The sequence below is a fragment of the Saimiri boliviensis genome, chromosome 12 (genome assembly GCF_048565385.1).
Source record: "Saimiri boliviensis isolate mSaiBol1 chromosome 12, mSaiBol1.pri, whole genome shotgun sequence".
Taxonomy (NCBI): Eukaryota; Metazoa; Chordata; class Mammalia; order Primates; family Cebidae; genus Saimiri; species Saimiri boliviensis.
Window position 1 is genome coordinate 28,058,349 of NC_133460.1, and position 18,361 is coordinate 28,076,709.

General features: G+C 43.3%; 2 protein-coding genes across 8 annotated transcripts in view; one reads left to right on the forward strand and one right to left on the reverse strand.

Annotated features, from left to right (window-relative positions):
* SHLD2 (shieldin complex subunit 2) overlaps positions 1-5,680 on the reverse strand; it is an 86,236-nt gene extending 80,556 nt beyond the window's left edge. For all 7 annotated transcript variants that reach the window (XM_003929958.4, XM_010340563.3, XM_074382176.1 and 4 more), the window contains exons 1-2: positions 5,571-5,680; positions 3,240-3,295 (exon numbers count right to left, since the gene is read on the reverse strand). The gene's annotated coding sequence lies outside the window, so the exon portion shown is untranslated. The remainder of the gene's footprint in view (positions 1-3,239; positions 3,296-5,570) is intronic.
* Positions 5,681-5,857: 177 nt separating this feature from the next.
* Positions 5,858-18,361, forward strand: part of GLUD1 (glutamate dehydrogenase 1) — a 36,773-nt gene continuing 24,269 nt past the window's right edge. Inside the window, exon 1 of the mRNA XM_003945169.4 lies at positions 5,858-6,398. Within this exon, the coding sequence (XP_003945218.3) occupies positions 5,954-6,398 (445 nt within the window). The 5' untranslated portion in view covers positions 5,858-5,953. The remainder of the gene's footprint in view (positions 6,399-18,361) is intronic.

An 18,361-nucleotide genomic window follows, 5' to 3' on the forward strand; every position in this document is an offset into this window, starting at 1 on the left:
ACAGGCATGAACCACCACGCCCGGCCCTAGGAGGATGTCTTAAGCCCAGTTGTTCAAGGCCAGCCTGGGCCACAAATTAAGACCCTATCTCTAAATAAATAAATAAATCTTCATACAATAGCATCAAAAAGAATACTTAGTAATAAATTCAACAAAAAATACACAGCTTGCTTTTTTATTAGATGATTGATTACATATTTTATTTTGAAATAACAGACTAATCTCTTAAAATTTTAAAGGCTGACTCTCCTAAAACATTTAAGCCAAATATACACAAGTGTACAGACTCAAAGCATTACTGCTGCAGCCTTGATTCTCTTGAATCCTATACTTGATTCGAAATTATTCTGACCCTGGAATATGCTTGCCACTAAAGAAACAATCTTGTTATGCTACAGAATTTTGGGAGTTACCATCTCATATAAATTTTGGGAATTGCTATTAGCTTATTCAGTATTAAGAAGTGAAAAACATCCTCTGACAATGACAAAACATTGCTGAGAGAAGTTCATTTTTTAAATTTTTTTTTATTTTTATTTTATTTTATTTTTTTTAGAGACAGGGTCTCAATATGTTGCCCAGGCTGGAGGGCAGTGGCTATTCACAGGCTAGATCCCACTACTGATCAGCACAGGAGTTTTTACCTGCTCCGTTTCTGACCTGGGCCCGTTCACCCCTCCTTAAGCAACCTGGTAGTCCCCCACTCCCCGGAGGTCACCATATTGATGCCGAACTTAGTGCGGACACCCGATCGGCATAGCGCTCTACAGCCCAGAACTCCTGGGCTCAAGCGATCCTCCCACCTCAGCCTCCCGAGTAGCTGGGACTACAGGCACGCGCCACTGCGCCCAGCGAGAAGTTTAAAAGACCTAAATAAACAGAAATATATCTTATGTTAATGAATCAGAAGATGTAATATTGTAGAAACTGGCACTCATTCCCAAATTGATCTATAGATTCAACATAATTCCCATTAAAATTCCGGCTGACTTCTTTGCAGAAATTGATAACATGATTCTAATTCATATGGACACAGAATAACCAATCTTGGGGGAAAAAAAAAGTTGGAAGACTCACATTTCCCAATTTCAAAATTTACTACAAAGCTAGAGTAATCAAGACAGTATAGTATTGGTGTAAGGAAACACACATGGATGAACTGAACTGACAGTCCAAATATAAACTTTCAAGTTTAGGTCAATTTATTTTTCAGAGTGTGAAGACAATTCAACGGGGAAGAGATAGTCTTTTGAACAAATGGTGCTTGGACAACTGGATATCCACATGCAAAAGAATGAATTGGATCCTTTTCTCACATTATGTACAAAAATTAACACAAGATGGATAAAAACCAAAATGCAAAAGCTAAAATTATGAAAAGCTGAGAAGAAAACAAAGGCGTAAATCTTCATAACCTCCCATTAGATGATTTCTTACATACGAAAGCAAAATCATAAGTATCACAAGAAAACATTTATAATTGGATTTCATCAAAATTAAAAACTTTTGTGTTCCAAAGACACTATTAAAAATGGGAGAATATAACCTAAAGAATGGAAGAAAACATTTTTAAATCATGTATCTGGTAAGGAACTTATATCTAAATATATTTTTAAGACCCTTACAACTCAATAATAAAAGACAACCCAACTTAAAAACAAGCAAGGATCTGAATAGACATTTCTCCAAACAAGACATACGAATGGCCAATAAACACAGGAAAAGATGTTCAATATTATTACTCATCAAGGAACTGCAAATAAATACTTCATACCCACTAGGATGACTATAATCAAAAAGACACACAAGTGTTGGTGAAGAAATAAAGAATCTGGAACCTTCATTCACTGCTGGTAGAAATTTAAAGGGTATAGCCACTATGGAAAACAGTTTGACAGTTCCTCAAAAATTTAAACATAAGAACCATTCTTAGGTATAAATGCACCCAAGAGAACTGAAAAGATATACACACACCTAAGTGCATAACAGCATCATTCAAAATAGTCAAAAAGTGGAAATAACCCAAGTGTCCATCAATGATGAATAGATTTCTAAAATGATACAGTTTATACAACAAAAACATGTAATCATAAAAAGAAATGAAGTACCTGATACATGCTACGTTTATAAACCTTTAAAATACTATGCCAAGTGAAAGAAGACAGTCACAAAGGGCCACATACTGTATGTCTCCTTTTATATGAAAGGTCCAGAATAGACCGATCTAGTGAGACAGAAAGCAGAAAGTATGTATTATCTTTTCAAATTAAATTATTTTTTTTAATGAATGGTGGTGGATGTCTGTAATGCTGGCTACTTGGGAGGCTGAGGCAGGAGAATTCCTGGAACCTGGGAGGCAGAGGCTGCAGTGAACTGAGATTGCGCCACTGTACTTCAGCCTGGGCAACGAAGCAAGACTGCCTCAAAAAACCAACAACAACAACCAAAAAAAACCAACATAATGATTTTTAAAATAAAAGCATCTATTTCATAGGGTACTCATAAAACCAGTTTGTAAGGTACCTACACATAGGAGATTCTCAATAGAAAATATTTCTTACCTCTTCCAAAGCTTCTTCAATTCTGTGGGGGTTTTTTTGTTTGTTTTGTTTTTTGAAATGGAGTCTCACTCTGTTACCCAGGCTGGAGTGCAATGGCGTAATCTCAGCTCACTGCAACCTCCATCTCCCTGGATCAAGTGATTCTCCTCCCTCAGCCTCCCAAGTAACTGGGACTACAAGCACTCCCCACCATGCCTGGCTAATTTTTGTATGTCCCGCAACATGCTTGGCTAATTTTTGTATTTTTAGTAGAGACAGTGTTTCATGATGTTGGTTTGGCTGGTCTTGAACTCCTGACCTCAAGTGATCCACCTGCCTCAGCCTCCCAAAGTGCTGGGATTACAGGTATGAGCCACCTCGTCTGGCCCAACTCCACCTTCTTGAAATCAGGTGAACAAGCCACAGAGGAATCAAGTTAAAAATTTATTATTCTGAAGGCTATGTTTATTAAAAAAAAAAAAAAAAAGGGAGAGAGATAAACAAAAACAATAAACTAAGCTTTTAAACCATTTTTCTCAGAACATACTAAATAATTTAAACCAAAAAGAAAAACATTTCCATATGTTTACTGATGCTAGTTGTGTTATTCTTAAGCTTTGCAGGTTTTTTGCAGGATTCGGGGACTGCAATGTAAAAGAGTAAAACGATAATTCATCTAGTAAAAAGGAAATTCCATACCTTAATCTTTTGACCATCAAGGAAAATTCAGGATTCAGGTCAGGGTCTACTTTTCACTGAAAAACACAGTGGAAATACAATTAATAACTATCATGTATTTAACAAATAAGGTAAAATGTAAGGTCCACCTGTATGAAAGGATAATTTTTGAGAGTACACTGAGATATATGAATGTAGTTTAACAGATCAGGGTTGTTACCTTACGTTTTACACAATTTTTTTTTCTTTTTTTTTGAGACAGAGTCTCGCTGTGGCCAGGCTGGAGTCCAGTGGCGAGATCTCAGCTCACTTCAACCTCCACCTCCTGGGTTCAAGTGATTATCCTGCGTCAGCCTCCGGAGTAGCTGGGATTACAGGCATGTGCCACCACACCCAGCTAATTTTTGTATTTTTAGTAGAAACAGGGTTTCACCGTGTTGGCCAAGATGGTCTCGATCTCCTGACCTCGTGGTCCACCTGCCTCGGCCTCCCAAAGTGCTGGGATTATAGGCGTGAGTGACCGCACCTGGCCCTAACACAGTATTTCGAGAACTAAGAACTTTCTCTTCCATATTTTAAAAGATGAATAACGTGGCCATATCAGGAAGCATAGTGGTTTGGCAAGTCAAATGGGTGGCATTTTAAAACCACCCAAGTACCGCTAACGTTAGTAATTTGGCGTTTGGCAGCTCGTCTTAACAACTGTCATTAGAGCTTCATATATATATATATATATATATATATATATATATATATATATTTTTTTTTTTTTTTTTTTTTTTTTTTTGAGACGGAGTTTCGTTCTTGTTGCTGAGGCTGGAGTGCAATGGCGGGATCTCGGCTAACCGCAACCTCCGCCTCCCGGGTTCAAGAGATTCTCGTGCCTCAGCCTCCTGAGTGGCTGTGATTACAGGCATGCACCACCACGCCAGGCTAATTTTGTATTTTTAGTAGAAACGGGGATTCTCCATGTGCGTCAGGCCGGTCTCGAACTCCGTACCTCAGGCCAAGGCGCACCTCAGTGTCCCAAAGCACTGGGATTACAGATGTGAGCCACCACACCCGGCTCTTTTTATTTTCTTTATAGAGATGAGCCAGGCTAGTCTTGAAGTCCCTGGGCTCAAGCGATCCACCTGCCTTGGCCCCTGGGGTTACAGGCGTGGGCCACCGTGCCACACGGCCTCATTAGTTTTAAAAGCACCAAAGTTATCCACAGGATTGTTTAACTTTAGCATTTCCTATCAAATATATAGAAGTACATAACTGAACCCTCATATAGCTTAAAGTTTATAAATCATATACTAGGGCGGGATTCGGTGGCTCACGACTGTAATCCCAGCACTTTGGGAGGCCAAAGCGGGCGGATCACTTGAGGTCAAGCGTTGGAGACCAGCCTGGCCAGCATGGCGAAACTTCGTCTCTACTAAAAACACAAAAATTAGCTGGCCGTGGTGGGGTGGGTCTATAATCCCAGCTAACCGGGAGGCTGAGGAGGTAGAATCGCAGCAACCAGCGGGGCGGAGCTGAGTGGCACTACTGCACTCCAGCGTGGACAACAGAGCGAGATTCCGTCTCAAAAAAATAAATAAATAATAAATCATATACTGAACCATTTAACAAATATGTGCCTGAGAAAGAATTTCCTGGGGGCATTATCGCATTTTTACTTTCCTTGTTTTATTTTAGACTATTTCAGAACCTCTTTTTTTTTCTAAGAGACAAGGTCTCCCTCTGTCGCCCAGGCTGGGGTGCAGTGGAGCGATCGTAGCTCACTGCTGCCTCGAACTCCTGGGCTCAAGCCATCCTCCCGCCTCGGCCTCCCGAAGCGCCAGCCCAGAGCCTCTGTCTGCAAAGGTAAAGCAGTCAGTGCTGTGGGGCGACACAACCACTATGTGCCTAACTGTGTGATCTCCACGCTGCGGAGCAGTTCAGTGGTTCAAGAAAAGCTCGCGTGGTCAGAGTCCGTGAGCTAGTGACTCCTTTCCAGCTCCCGCCAGCCACGCAGCATGGAACTCCGGGTGTCGCGCGGCTCTGCGCAGCCCCGCGGAGCCCTCAGCCCGGCCTTCCGCGCCGGCGGCTCCGCCTCGCTTCCCTGCCCACGTCCCAGCGCCCCGCGCACCCAGCCCAGGCCTGAGGCCGCCAGGAGAAAGGCCCGGGTGGGCCGCCTGTTCCAAGGGCGCGCGGGCGGAAGAAGGGGCGTCCGTGACTCACTCGCCCCGGCCCGCGGCCAGACCGCCAGGCTTCACCAGCACGGCGCTCCCGGGACTCGACCTCTCAGCGCCCCACAGAGCCACCCAACTCCCCTCCCTTCCCCTCCCCCCAGACCCCGGGCTACCCCCGCTGCGCACAGACCTGAGAGCCCAGCCCGAGGCGGGGACGGCCTCCCTCCAGATCCCGCCGCCTGCTAGGGAGCTCCTCCCTCGGGGCGCGCGAGCATGCGCGCGGAGTCGCCCGCGCCTGCGCGCCCCCGACGCCCCGCCGGCACGCGCCGCCGCCTGCAAGGCCGGGCGAGGCCGCGGCGAAGGCGGAGGCCCGGCGCCCTGGGCGGCGCCCGGCCCCCGAAGTCCGTCCTCCCCGTTAGGTGGCAAGCGCCCGAGGGGAGGGGACAGCCGGACAGGCAGGAAGCTGTGGCTTAAAAGGGCAACCCGCGCCGGGCCCTTCCTCCCTAGTCGCGGGGACTCTTAGAAAGCGCGCCTGTTCCGCGCCCATCTCGCACCTCGCCTTCGCCCGCCGCCATGTACCGCTACCTGGGCGAAGCGCTGCTGCTGTCCCGGGCCGGGCCCGCCGCCCTGGGCTCAGCGGCCGCCGACTCGGCCGCGCTGCTGGGCCGGGCCCGCGGACAGCCCGCCGCCGCCCCGCAGCCGGGGCTCGCATTGGCCGCCCGGCGCCACTACAGCGAGGCGGTGGCCGACCGTGAGGACGACCCCAACTTCTTCAAGATGGTGGAGGGCTTCTTCGACCGCGGCGCCAGCATTGTGGAGGACAAGCTGGTGGAGGACCTGAGGACCCGGGAGAGCGAGGAGCAGAAGCGGAACCGGGTGCGCGGCATCCTGCGGATCATCAAGCCCTGCAACCATGTGCTGAGCCTCTCCTTCCCCATCCGGCGCGACGACGGCTCCTGGGAGGTCATCGAAGGCTACCGGGCCCAGCACAGCCAGCACCGCACGCCCTGCAAGGGAGGTGAGCGCTGGCCGGGCCCCGTCCCGCCCTTCCTGCCTCCCCTCGGCCCTGCCTCTTCGGCCTCCTGCCGGTGCGGGGCCGCTGCTCAGCCCAGCCTAGCTGGGGAGGGCGGCGTCCCCCTCCCACAGTCCCCTCCAGGGTCACCCCGCCTTGGATGTGGCCGGCTCTGTGGAGGGTGATTTTTTTCCACCTTAAAACCGTCATGCAGTTGGCCTGCCCCCTCCCCCGCGCCGTCACCCCGGGCCTCTGCAAATGCAGAGATTGCCGGCTGAGTAGACGCTGCACGGGTCTCCTTGTGGTCCCGGTGTCGGCGGGTCCTGCGGAAATGCACTGCTAGGAAAGGGAATGACCGGCCGGTGTGGTAATGCCTCGTCAATGTTCTTGGGCTTCTGTGACTCCCTTAAATGCAAACTATCAAATCGTTTTCTGATTTTTTTTCACACCTGTCCCAACAGTGACAGATGATATAGGAACATAGAAAATGACTTGGCTTCTGTGTTTGAAATTTAGAGTTTTATTAGCCAAAGGAATTTTCTAATCGCGCGTTAATCGTTTCAATTAAGTAATTTTCCCATTCTGACAGGTTTATACGCCCCCCAAAAAAGGAAAAACACAAAGAATTACAAGCAGTGTAATATCTCTGAAAAATAAACACCGGGCGTCCTGACAGTAAATCTACAGGGTGTAGGCTTCGGATGGCCTGCCAGCCAATGGAATGAAATAGCTCTGGGGGTGTGTACTGGTCCTGGCTAGCACCAGATTTCAGCTTCAGGAAAGATATAGAACGTGAAAAAAGGGGTCAGATACTGTTTGGTAGTACCGGGTTGTCTTGTAGTTTAAATCATTGAATGTCTGTAGATTTGGCCTCTGTCGTCAGATTGCTTTCTTCGAACGAATTGGAGCTTTTTTCCTTTGTTCCCCCAATACATTGCAACATGCCTCCTTAATAATCTAAAATAGAAAGGACAAAACTGCTTTTGCCTACTGTAAAAAAGAAAAATTACGTGGAATAAAGAGCCCAGGGAGGCAAGGAGTCTTGTTGCAGATGGATTGGCTGAGAAGCACGGAGGACGTAGGGCTCTTGTCTCGGTAAACCTGGTTCTGTGCTTTTCCAATTATGCCCGCTGACTTCTAAGGATTTTTTAAAATCCTCTCAGTACTGGAAAAGCTTGAGCGGTGCTGGTGTTCCCAGCAGGGGGGGATAAAGGTTGCCTCCAAGGGTTTAATGATTTGCCAAATTTGCATTTGGCCCACCCACTTCTAGGACTTTGGAGCTCTGGTTTCCTCCGCCAAAACCAGCGTTTGAACCACTTTGACCTCTGATTTCCTTTCTCGCTTCAAAATTGTATAAAATGCACAAATCTCCTTCATTGCCTGCCTTCTTCCTACCACTCCCTTAATCGCCAAACCAGGAATACAAGTTCAGACTCCTGAGAAAGGCAAATAAGAATGTTGGAGGAAGAGGCAGTGTAGAGCAAATATCGAGTTGCATCGTTTTCTTAAAACGGCCATCAGTTTATTTTTTTACTATCTTGTTGGCAGCATTTGCCAATACTTTAAAAGGTGTGCAGACAAACCAGTGTATGTGGTTTTCTGTAGGGTCTGATTTGGTCTCTGAAATCCTTTTTCTTGGGTTCTTCAGGTGCCCAGCCCCCTCCTGTTTTTATAAGGCACAGCTCCACAAACTTACTGAAGCATCCGGTTTACCATAGTTTATCGGTCCTCTTTATCTTGTTACCACAGCAGTTTTAATGCCAAAATATAGAACCTAGCAACAAATCGGGTCAGCCATACCAAAGGACTGTTATTGTAGCACTTGCTTGTACTAGAGTGTAAGATACAATTTCCTGTTCCATTGATCCCATTTACCAAAAAAAAAGCGTCCTATTTACCCCCAGCATATAAACGTAGAGAGACTAAATTGTAATTAATAAACTGTTGCAAGCATTGCAAGATGATAGAACATCAAAGAAAATTGGCATCTACAAAGTGATAAATTTATTATCTTCAGCAATTTGAAAGGCTTTCTGGATTGGGGAAGATTATATAGTTATGAAAGCCCTTAAATATTGTATTATGCTTAAGATAATAAACAGTATACTAAACAGCTCATCAGCAGAATATGGATACTGTAGCCTTCCATGCTTTGTGTTCAAGACAACACAACATCTGTCTACTCATTAATCACCCTCGTTTGCAGAAAATTTGCATTTTAAGAGGGGCTTATTTTCAGTAGGTCTTCTTTCTTAAAGCTTTTTTTTAACATCTAAGAAAGTTGTTAGCCTTTGTGGTCCCACTCTGGTCTTAGAAACACAGAATATATTAGGTGATTGAGATTTTTTTAAATGCTTTCGGTAATCCCTATGAAATTCTGTCTTTCCCTCTTAAACATATTTTAGCACACTCTTCTTCCCCTTCCCCACTAACCTGTCTTCTCTCTCATTGATTTTTTGCCAAACCTCATCTGCCTCTCTCCATCCTGTTTCCAACCTTCAGCTTTCTATATCTCACATTCCCTCAAGAGCAACCTTATTTTTTTTTTTTTTTTTTTTTTTTTTTTTTTTTTTGAGACGGAGTTTCGCTCTTGTTGCCCAGGCTGGAGTGCAATGGCGCGATCTCGGCTCACCGCAACCTCCACCTCCTGGGTTCAAGCAATTCTCCTGCCTCAACCTCCTGAGTAGCTGGGATTACAGGCACGCACCACCATGCCCAGCTAATTTTTTGTATTTTTAGTAGAGACGGGGTTTCACCATGTTGACCAGGATGGTCTCGATCTCTTGACCTCATGATCCACCCGCCTCGGCCTCCCAAAGTGCTGGGATTATAGGCGTGAGCCACCACGCCCGGCCAAGAGCAACCTTATACCTGAGTTTTCTAAGTTAAAATTCTCCAGGTTGAAGCAAAGCAACAATCTAGTGATAATCTCTGTAAGGGAAGCAGATGATTTTGAGAGTTGGTGGCTAATATGTACTTTTTCCAAGTGCATTTTTGTTGTTATTTGTTTGCTTTGGAATCGGAGTCTTGCTCTGTGCCCAGGCTGGAGTGCAGTGGTATGATCTCAGCTCTCTGCAACCTCCACTTCCTGGGTGCAAGCAATTCTCCTGCCTCAGCCTCCTGAGTAGTTGGGATTACAGCCACACACCATCACGCCTGGCTAATTTTTGTATTTTTTGTAGAAACAAGGTTTCAGCATGTTACTTTGAGGCTGGTCTCAAACTCCTGACCTTGTGATCCACCCACCTTGGCCTTCCAGAAGTGCTGGTATTACAGGTGTGAGCCACCGAGCTCCACAGACAGTCTTGATGTGGGAATAGAGAAGGCTGGATAGGAGTTGGATAAGACCATTTCAGATAAAGAGGGGATGTGGCTTCAGCCAAGGTAGGAAGTGGAACTGTGTGTAAGGGGATCATGAGAACAAACTACATTTGTAAATAATGAGAAATAAGGACTTGTGACAGTAAATATATTTGTTCTCTTTGCCTGGTTCCCAACACAGAGCTCCTGAATCTTGTGCAATTTCCTGAGTGATAGGAGCATCTTTTGTTCTAACTAGTACACTCTTGGTGGGCTTCTGGATAGCTTCAAGGTCGGGGCTGGTCATCAAAAAGACCAAGCCATAATTAGAAGTTTGGAACTTTAAGCCCCACCCTCTAACCTCTGGAGATAGGAAAGGGACTAAAGATTGAGTTTAATCAGCAATCAGTCATGCCCTCAAAATGGAACCTCCATACAAACCCTAACCAATGTGGACTATGGGGAGAGTTCAGAGAGCCTCCAAGTTGGTGAATGCATACATGTATGGGCAAGGTGGTGCATACCCAATTCCAGAGGGACAGAAGCTCCTGCACTGGGGACATTCCAGACAGGACCCAATGTACCTCTTCTTGTGGTTGTTGATTTGTATCCTTTACATAAGTAACATTTCCGTGAGTTCTGTGAACCTTTATAACAAATTATTGAACCTGAAGAGGGGATCATGGGAACCCCCTGATTTGTAGCCAAGTTGGACAGAAGTCAGGATGCCCTGGGCACCCAGGATGAGCACCTGGCATTTGAAGTAGAGAACAGTCTTGTGAGCCCTTTAGCTATGGGGTCTGTGCTAACTCTGGTACTAGTGTCAGAACTGAATTGTGGGACACGAGTTTGTATCTGCAGACAACTGGAGAACTGCTTAGTGTGGAAAACCCACACATTTAGTATCAGAAGTGTGTGAGTAGAAACAGTTTTCATTTTATGTTTTTTGGATGGATAGTGATGAACCTAGCAGGGCACAGAAAGCTAGGCAGCAGTGGAACTGAATATGAAGTTACAGTTAATAGCAGAGAATGGAAAAGAAAACACAGATAAAACGTTCTGAAGAAGGGAGAGTAATGTATTCCCAACAGGTAGGATTTTACAGGATGAAGGAGAGAAGAGGCAAAGATAACTACAAAATTTCTAGCCTGAGAGACTGGTTAAAAAAAAAAAAAAAGTTGTATCAGAGACAGACAAGGGTTATTAGCAAAAATGATTAGATTTTTAAAATAAAGAAGATCTGGTGTGAAATTATCCTTAGTTAAAATTGGAAATCCAGGCACGTACTTTCTCCCTCATGCCCCTGCATAGGCAGTCCCTCTGCCTGGCCATGCCTTGCCTCCTCCTCCCTAGAATTCCTCTTCCTCTCTTAAGACTCATCTCAAATATCACCTAGACTTGTGAATAATTTATATGAAACTGGATAGCTGAGGTTTCAAGACTTTATCGCTTTAAACCTTTTATTGTTACTGTTATCTTTTACTAAATCCAACTTTATATTCACCCTTTTAACTAGCATCATTTCCATTTCCAAGACCTGTTTGGTGTGAAAGTGTGGCTAAGTTTACTGTTAATCAAGGTCAGAATAAAAGAATCTACCAAAAAAAATTAATAAGATCCTTCTTCTAATGCATAATCTCTAATCCAATGCATAACTTAGACCAGGCTGTAAGTTAAATACCGAACACAAAACAAAGCTTTATGTGTTATGGATATGTACATATATAATTGCAGGGAACATGATTTGGAAGGATATACTCTTAAATTGCTAAGAACAGTCATCCTTAAGGAGAAGACTGGGGTCACAAGTGGTAGTCAAGGGAGTCTTCAGCTTTCTTTTTGCATTTATTTTGTTTGTTGTTTGTTTGTTGAGACAGAGTCTCGCTCTGTCGCCAGGCGCCAGGCTGGAGTGCAGTGGCGCGATCTCAGCTCACTGCAACCTCCGCCTCCCGAGTTCAAGCAATTCCCCTGCCTCAGCCTCCCGGGTAGCTGGGACTACAGGCGCATGCCACCATGCCCAACTAATTTTTTTGTACTTTTAGTAGAGACAGGGTTTCACCATGTTGGCCAGTATGGTCTCGATCTCCTGACCTTGTGATCCGCCTGCCTTGGCCTCCCAAAGTGCTGGGATTACAGGCTTGAGCTACCACACCCGGCCAATTTTAAATTTTTGATGAAAATAAAATATTTTTCCTTGATCTGTCACTAAGTTATATTTTTCCAGTATCAGCTAAACATTTGCTTCCCAGAAAGTCTCACTCTGTTGCCCAGGCTGAAGTGCAGTGACATGATCTCAGCTTACTGCAACCTCGGTCTCCTGGGTTCAAGCGATTCTCCTGCCTCAGCCTTCCCAGTAGCTGGGATTACAGGCGTGTGTCACCACACCCAGATAGTTTTTTTGTATATTTAGTAGAGATGGTGTTTCACCATGTTGGCCAGGCTGTTCTCAAGCTCCTAACCTCAACTGATTCGTCCACCTCAGACTCCCAAAGTGCTGGGATTACAGGTATGAGCCACCATGCCCAGCCTGAAGTATGTAATTTTTTTTAGCTCCTATATGCAGTGCTCCTTCCTCATGCTGAATGTCTAAATTTTTATCTGAGGCATAGTATTTCAGATGGTCATTTCATAGTTCCTCCCTGCTTTTAACCTTCCTCTCCTCATTTTAAATTAAGTTACACTACATTATTGTGGGTTAGAAGGTACATTAATATTAAGTGAAAAAATATGTTCTGAGGAGTAGGCAGCAAGAGTGCTAATGCATGAATATTAGGAGTTGTTCTGAGGCCTTTTTGCTTTTCTGGGGATTCTGTGCTTGTGGTAGAACTCTTGTTTATTGAATAAATAGTTCTTGAAAAGTGAGAGAATATAGCTGGCAATCAGATTTTTGTTGACTAAATCAAACCCTATTAAGAGAACCAGGTTCAAGTCATTTTAAAACCATCTGAATTTTCATAAATGTTTTGTTAATAATTAATTATAAAAAACAGTGACTCTAGCTGGAGGCTTTTGTGTGTCTGTTTTTGAGTCAGCTAGGAAAAGGAAGAAAAAGTCAAGCTAGTCAATTGTGGTTTTCACTGAGTCTTTTTTAAAGTAATGAGCTGGTTTGTTTTCTTCATCGCTATAGCAACTTAAGCTAGTTTTTGCTTTTGATTTTTATTTCTCCTAGAGAAACTTAGTATGCACTGCTCATTAGACTTGAGCAATCTATGGAATATCTGTGGTAATTCAGTTAAAAATCAGAACAGTGCTTTATGCTGTATATAGTTGCAGATGTCTGCATATCATTAATATTCTTTGTAAACATCTGGATACCAGTTAACATAAAATAACTGTTTAGTTGGTTTCTGTTGAGAGTAGACGGAATGATTTAAAAGTTCCCATTGTAATACGTACGTCATTCTGTCCCTAGCCCTTCCCTCCAGCTTTACTGAGATTGATAAATAATAAAGTTCATGGGTGGTGTGTCTTTAGTTTCCTCTGGTGAACTGGATGCACAGATTATTTTGTCAGCAGTGTGGCCTTGATTTTTAGGCACCGTTCTAATGGCATCAGTTCTGTGATCAACACCTGTGTACCGAGCCCATTCACTATCTAGCTGAGCCAGCCGTAGACTCCTGCTCTTTGTTAGAAGTATTTACCTTCATTCCTACTAACACAGTCAACCAGAGACCCAGGTGATCTCTTCCCAAACACTAATAATGCATCAATGGAGTCTTAACAGTTTTAAGGCGTGTGTGTGTGTGTGTATGTCTGTGTGTCTGTGTGTCTGTGTGTCTGTGTGTGTGTGTGTGTGTGTGTGTCTGTCTGTCTGTCTGTCTGTCTAGAGATGGGGTCTTACCATGTTGACCAGGCTGGTCTTGAATTCCTGAGCTCAAGTTATCCTGCCTCAGCCTCCAAATGCTCTAGGATCCAGGCATGAGCCACCATGCCCAACCCTCTAAGACTGTAGGATACAAAAATATCTTAATTTACCTTCTTCCATTTCTGGAATAAAACATCTCTTCCTTCCTCCTTCTAGTTTCTGTTCTGTGCCCTGTTTGATCTCTGGTTCTGTTCACCTTCAGCCTTCTCTGCTGAAGGAGGAAAGACTTGTTTTATAAAAAGTGACAATATTCAAGCACATAAGATCCTTTTTGCTTCATTTTTGCTTAAATATTTTAATATTTTCTGTGTATATCTGCATTTACCAATTATCTGACTTTATTGAACAACTTCAAATTGAGTATATTTGAACGATAGTAGACATTCAAAAGTGCTAGGCTTTCAGAACTTTGAGGTATGTCACATCATTTTGTCCTTCACATTCTCTTCACATTAGTTGTGTTACATTTTCCCAATCCATTGAGTTAAGTAGTGTACCTTCCTTTTTGCAGTCCTATTCTTTATATTTTATTTTTTAATTTTTTTGAAATAGAGTCTCACACTGTCACCCAGGCTGGAATGGAGTGGTACAATCTCTGCTCATTGCAGCCTCCTCCTTAGCCTCCTGAGTAGCTGGGACAACAGGAGCATGCTACCACACCCAGCTAGTTTTTGTATTTTTAGTAAAGATGGGGTTTCACCACGTTGGCCAAGTTGGTCTCAAACTCCTGACCTCAAATGAGCCGCCCACCTTGGCCTCCCAAAGTGCTGGGATTATAGGAATGAGCCACTGAGTCTAGCCTCTTACTTAAATCTCTTAGTGTCCATTAGATTGTAGTTAAGAATTTTCAGGTGACAGTATATTTTTGGTAGTTATCTTTGGTTTCCAAACCCAGAGAAGGAAGAGCAATGGCTTTTTCTGTGTGTGAGTGTATCGTGTTTTACTAGAGATTGTTTTGTCTCAAGTATTGCTGCAGAGTATTTTGTTAATGGGTGCACATGTTTCTTATTTAGCCCAGGCAATGTCACTTGCATTAGTTTCTATCCCCTCCTTGTTATCACTCTACCTGCTCTGGGACTTATTCCTCTAAGCTGGTCCTTTCCTTATAGCTCCTCCTGTGCTTCCATTCACTAAATGTTCTTCATCGGTTGATAGCCTACAGAAAATGCCTGTGGTATGAGAGAGAATTTGTGAAACGGCCTCTCTTCACTGTTTAGCAGTTGAGCTGTCTAAATGGGTGTAGCTGGAAAAGAAAATCTCATTTTACAAACAAGAATTTCTGGGTTTCATCCAGTGAACATGTCTTTTGTTACACAAACACAGTTTCTGACTCATATCATCCATGACTTATAATAAAATGGACATTTTGTTTATACTATTGTGTGGAAGAACGGGTCTAGTTTCTGATTTTTAATAGCATCTATTTCTAAAATATTAGGCTTGCCATTTGAATGCTTCGGTTTGATTTATGAATATCATTGGTTCCAGCAGTTTTTAGCTCCACACTAAATGCAAGTTAAAACTTTTTAGGTCTCTAAGTTAAAAAGAAAGTAACTTTTCCTCCACTTAAGAAAGCAAGGAAAATTAAAAATAATGTAGTGATTACTTCCCCAGGCTCTAAAAGAGCAATGAAAAAAGTGATTTATGTGTGAGAGAAGAAATACTAGTTCTTAATGCATTGTTTTACCACCTCATGAATTTATGTAGAAGTAATGAAACCAAGGTTTATTAAGCCATTTGTTCAAACTCCGATCAGTTTAGACTTTTTAATGCTTTGTTACATGCCGTTACTTTGTAATACTTGTTATAGCATTGGTAATAGTTGAGATTTGAGTATTGAACACTTGCAGGGCACTGTGCCAAATTCCCCATGTGCACTGTTCCTCTCAGTCGTGACACCTATCCTAGGAGAGCATCATTAGCACCCCTTGACACAAGCAAATGATGCAGGCTGGGTCACCTGGGCACAATGCCTGACCGTTTTCCTGGCTTAGTTTAGTTATCATTAAATAATATGTGGTATTACTTAGAAGCATTTTGAATAATTTGAAATGCACATTTTAGTGTTTAAACTATTTTATTTTATTTTATTTTATTTGAGAAAAGATCTGGCTCTGTTGCTGGGGTGGAATACAGGGACCTGAGTGTCCCTTACTGCAGCCTTCAACTCCTGGGCTCAAGCGACCTTCCTGCCATAGCCTCCTGAGCATCTAGGACTACAGGCACATGCCCCCACCCAGCTTAGTTTGTTTTTTTTTTTTTTTTTCTTAAGATACAAATGATTCATCTTAATGTTATTTACAAATTTTACTATTTTCTTCCTTTTCTGTGGACCTCATCTGACTGGAAATTCTTTTTAAATTTTTTTATTTTTTAAATTGTAAATTGACAAATTACAGATACATATTTATGGGGCACAAAGTAATTTTATGATCCATGGCTACAGCATGACATAATTAAGTCAAACTGATTAACGTGTTCACCACTGGAAATAATTGCAAATAATCATTTTTTGTGATGAGGACATCTGAAATTTACTCTTAGTGATTTTGAAATATGCAGTACTTTTTGTTGTTGTTGTAGAAATGAGGTCTCTCTGTGTTGGCCAGGCTGGTTTCAAACTCATGAGCTCAAGTGACCCACCTCAGCCTTCCAGTGCTGGGATTACAAGTATGAGCTACCCACGTTGGGTCAAATGTAACAATCTATTATTTACTGTATTCACCATGCTGTGCAGTCTGTCTCAAAAAAGCTTATTCCTCTTGTCTACTTGAGGCTTTGTACCCTTTGACCATCATCTCCCCATCACCCCCATCCCCAATTTTGTATAATTTTTAGTTATTTCATGACATGTACGGAGGCTTATGGTAAGTTGTTTAAAACTTACATGTATGTCAGAATTTTTTGTGGCCACAGCTTTTCTTTCTTAAATTTTAAGAGTCAAAGTATTCATATATTCATTCAGCATGTATTTGAGTGCCTAATATATGCCTTTTCTATGTCAGGAACCAGGAATTAAAGCAGCGAACAAAATAAAGTCTACCCTCATGGACTAACTTGCCGGGTAGGGAAGCTAGATAATAAACACACATATAATGTAAGGTTAGTAATAATAAACGAAATGAAGAAATAAGGTAGGAGAGGCAAGAAAGCTGGGTTGTAAGTTTGCATTCTAAAAGTTTAATAATGAGTATATTTATTTCGCAATTTGAGAACCAATTATATAAACATATAGTTCTAAGCATACTCCCCTAAATATAATTTATCACTTTTACAGTAGACCAAAAAGTATGCTCACCTTCAGAATATGCTCTTTATGATCATGTGTACAATAAATAGTCTGTCTGTCTAGAGGTCTGTCTGTCTAGAGATGGGGTCTTTTAAAATTGACTAGGGAAGTTCTCTCAAACTGCCAGTTCATGAGGTATTATATATTTTCTACCTGAAAAACTTTTATTTTCAGAATTCTTTAAAAGAGATGTCATGTCCCTGGGACTCCCATTACTTACCTGTGACTCCTGGTGGAAATTGTACCCAGCCCCTCGGGAGGGGCTGAATCTGTTAGGAGTAGGAGGGTGGAAAAAATGCTGCAGCTTCATGTGGGTATCATTCACACATGAACACAGTGTCAGGGAGCCCCAAGCCCTGTGCAGTTATACATCAATCCCACTCATACTTTCCTCTTTGGGGTCGAGAAGCAGTGGACTCTAGAGAAAGAAAGGTGGCTTAGCACTGCAAAATGTGGATGGGTAATTGACCAAGACCCCCAAAGCCAAAGCAGTGGGCATCCCCACTTCCTGTATCCCCTATACCAACATCTAATGGTTACTAGATGCAGGAACATTAGTACCTGTCTGCTTGGCTACCTCCCCTCCTTGCAGAAGTGGTAAAGGGAATCACTCAACCTCAGGAAGGGAAAATGGCTTTTAGTATACTCATTTGAAGCCAAAACCTCTGTTTAGACACAAGATATTTTGAACCTGGTAACTGTTCATTGACCATGTTTGTGAATTATCGGAAAGCAGAATTGTTGCCAGGCACAGTGGCTCATGCCTGTAATCCCAGTACTTTGGGAAGCCAGGGTAGGAGGATCACTTCAGTCCAGGAGTTTGAGACCAGCCTGGGCAACATGGTGAGATCCTGTCTCTACAAAAAATTCAAAAACTAGCTGGGCATGGTGATGTGCACCTGTGGTCCCAGCTACTTAGGAGGCTGAGGTGGGAGGATTACCTGAGCCCAGGAGGTTGAGGCTACATACAGTAAGCTGTGTCTGTGCCAGTGCACTCAGCCTAAGCAACAGAGCAAGATCTGGTCCCCACCCAACCCCCCACCCACAAAAATAGAAGCTGAATTCTGAACTCCCTGCAACTAGGTCATCCAAACCAAAAGGTAAAAGGAACGTAAAAATGCGTTCTGGAAAATGTAAAAAAATTCATTGCAGAGTGATTTTTTTGTCTTGTGAAATCATAGTTACTGTTATTAGCAGCTTTTCCTTTTTAACTTTTTTTTTTTTTTTTTTTTTGAGACGGAGTTTTGCTCTTGTTACCCAGGCTGGAGTGCAATGGCGCGATCTCGGCTCACCGCAACCTCCGCCTCCTGGGTTCGGGCAATTCTCCTGCCTCAGCCTCCTAAGTAGCTCGGATTACAGGCATGTGCCACCATGCCCAGCTACTTTTTTTTGTATTTTTAGTAGAGACGGGGTTTCACCATATTGACCAGGACGGTCTCGATCTCTTGACCTCATGATCCACCCACCTTGGCCTCCCAAAGTGCTGGGATTACAGGCTTGAGCCACCGCGCCCGG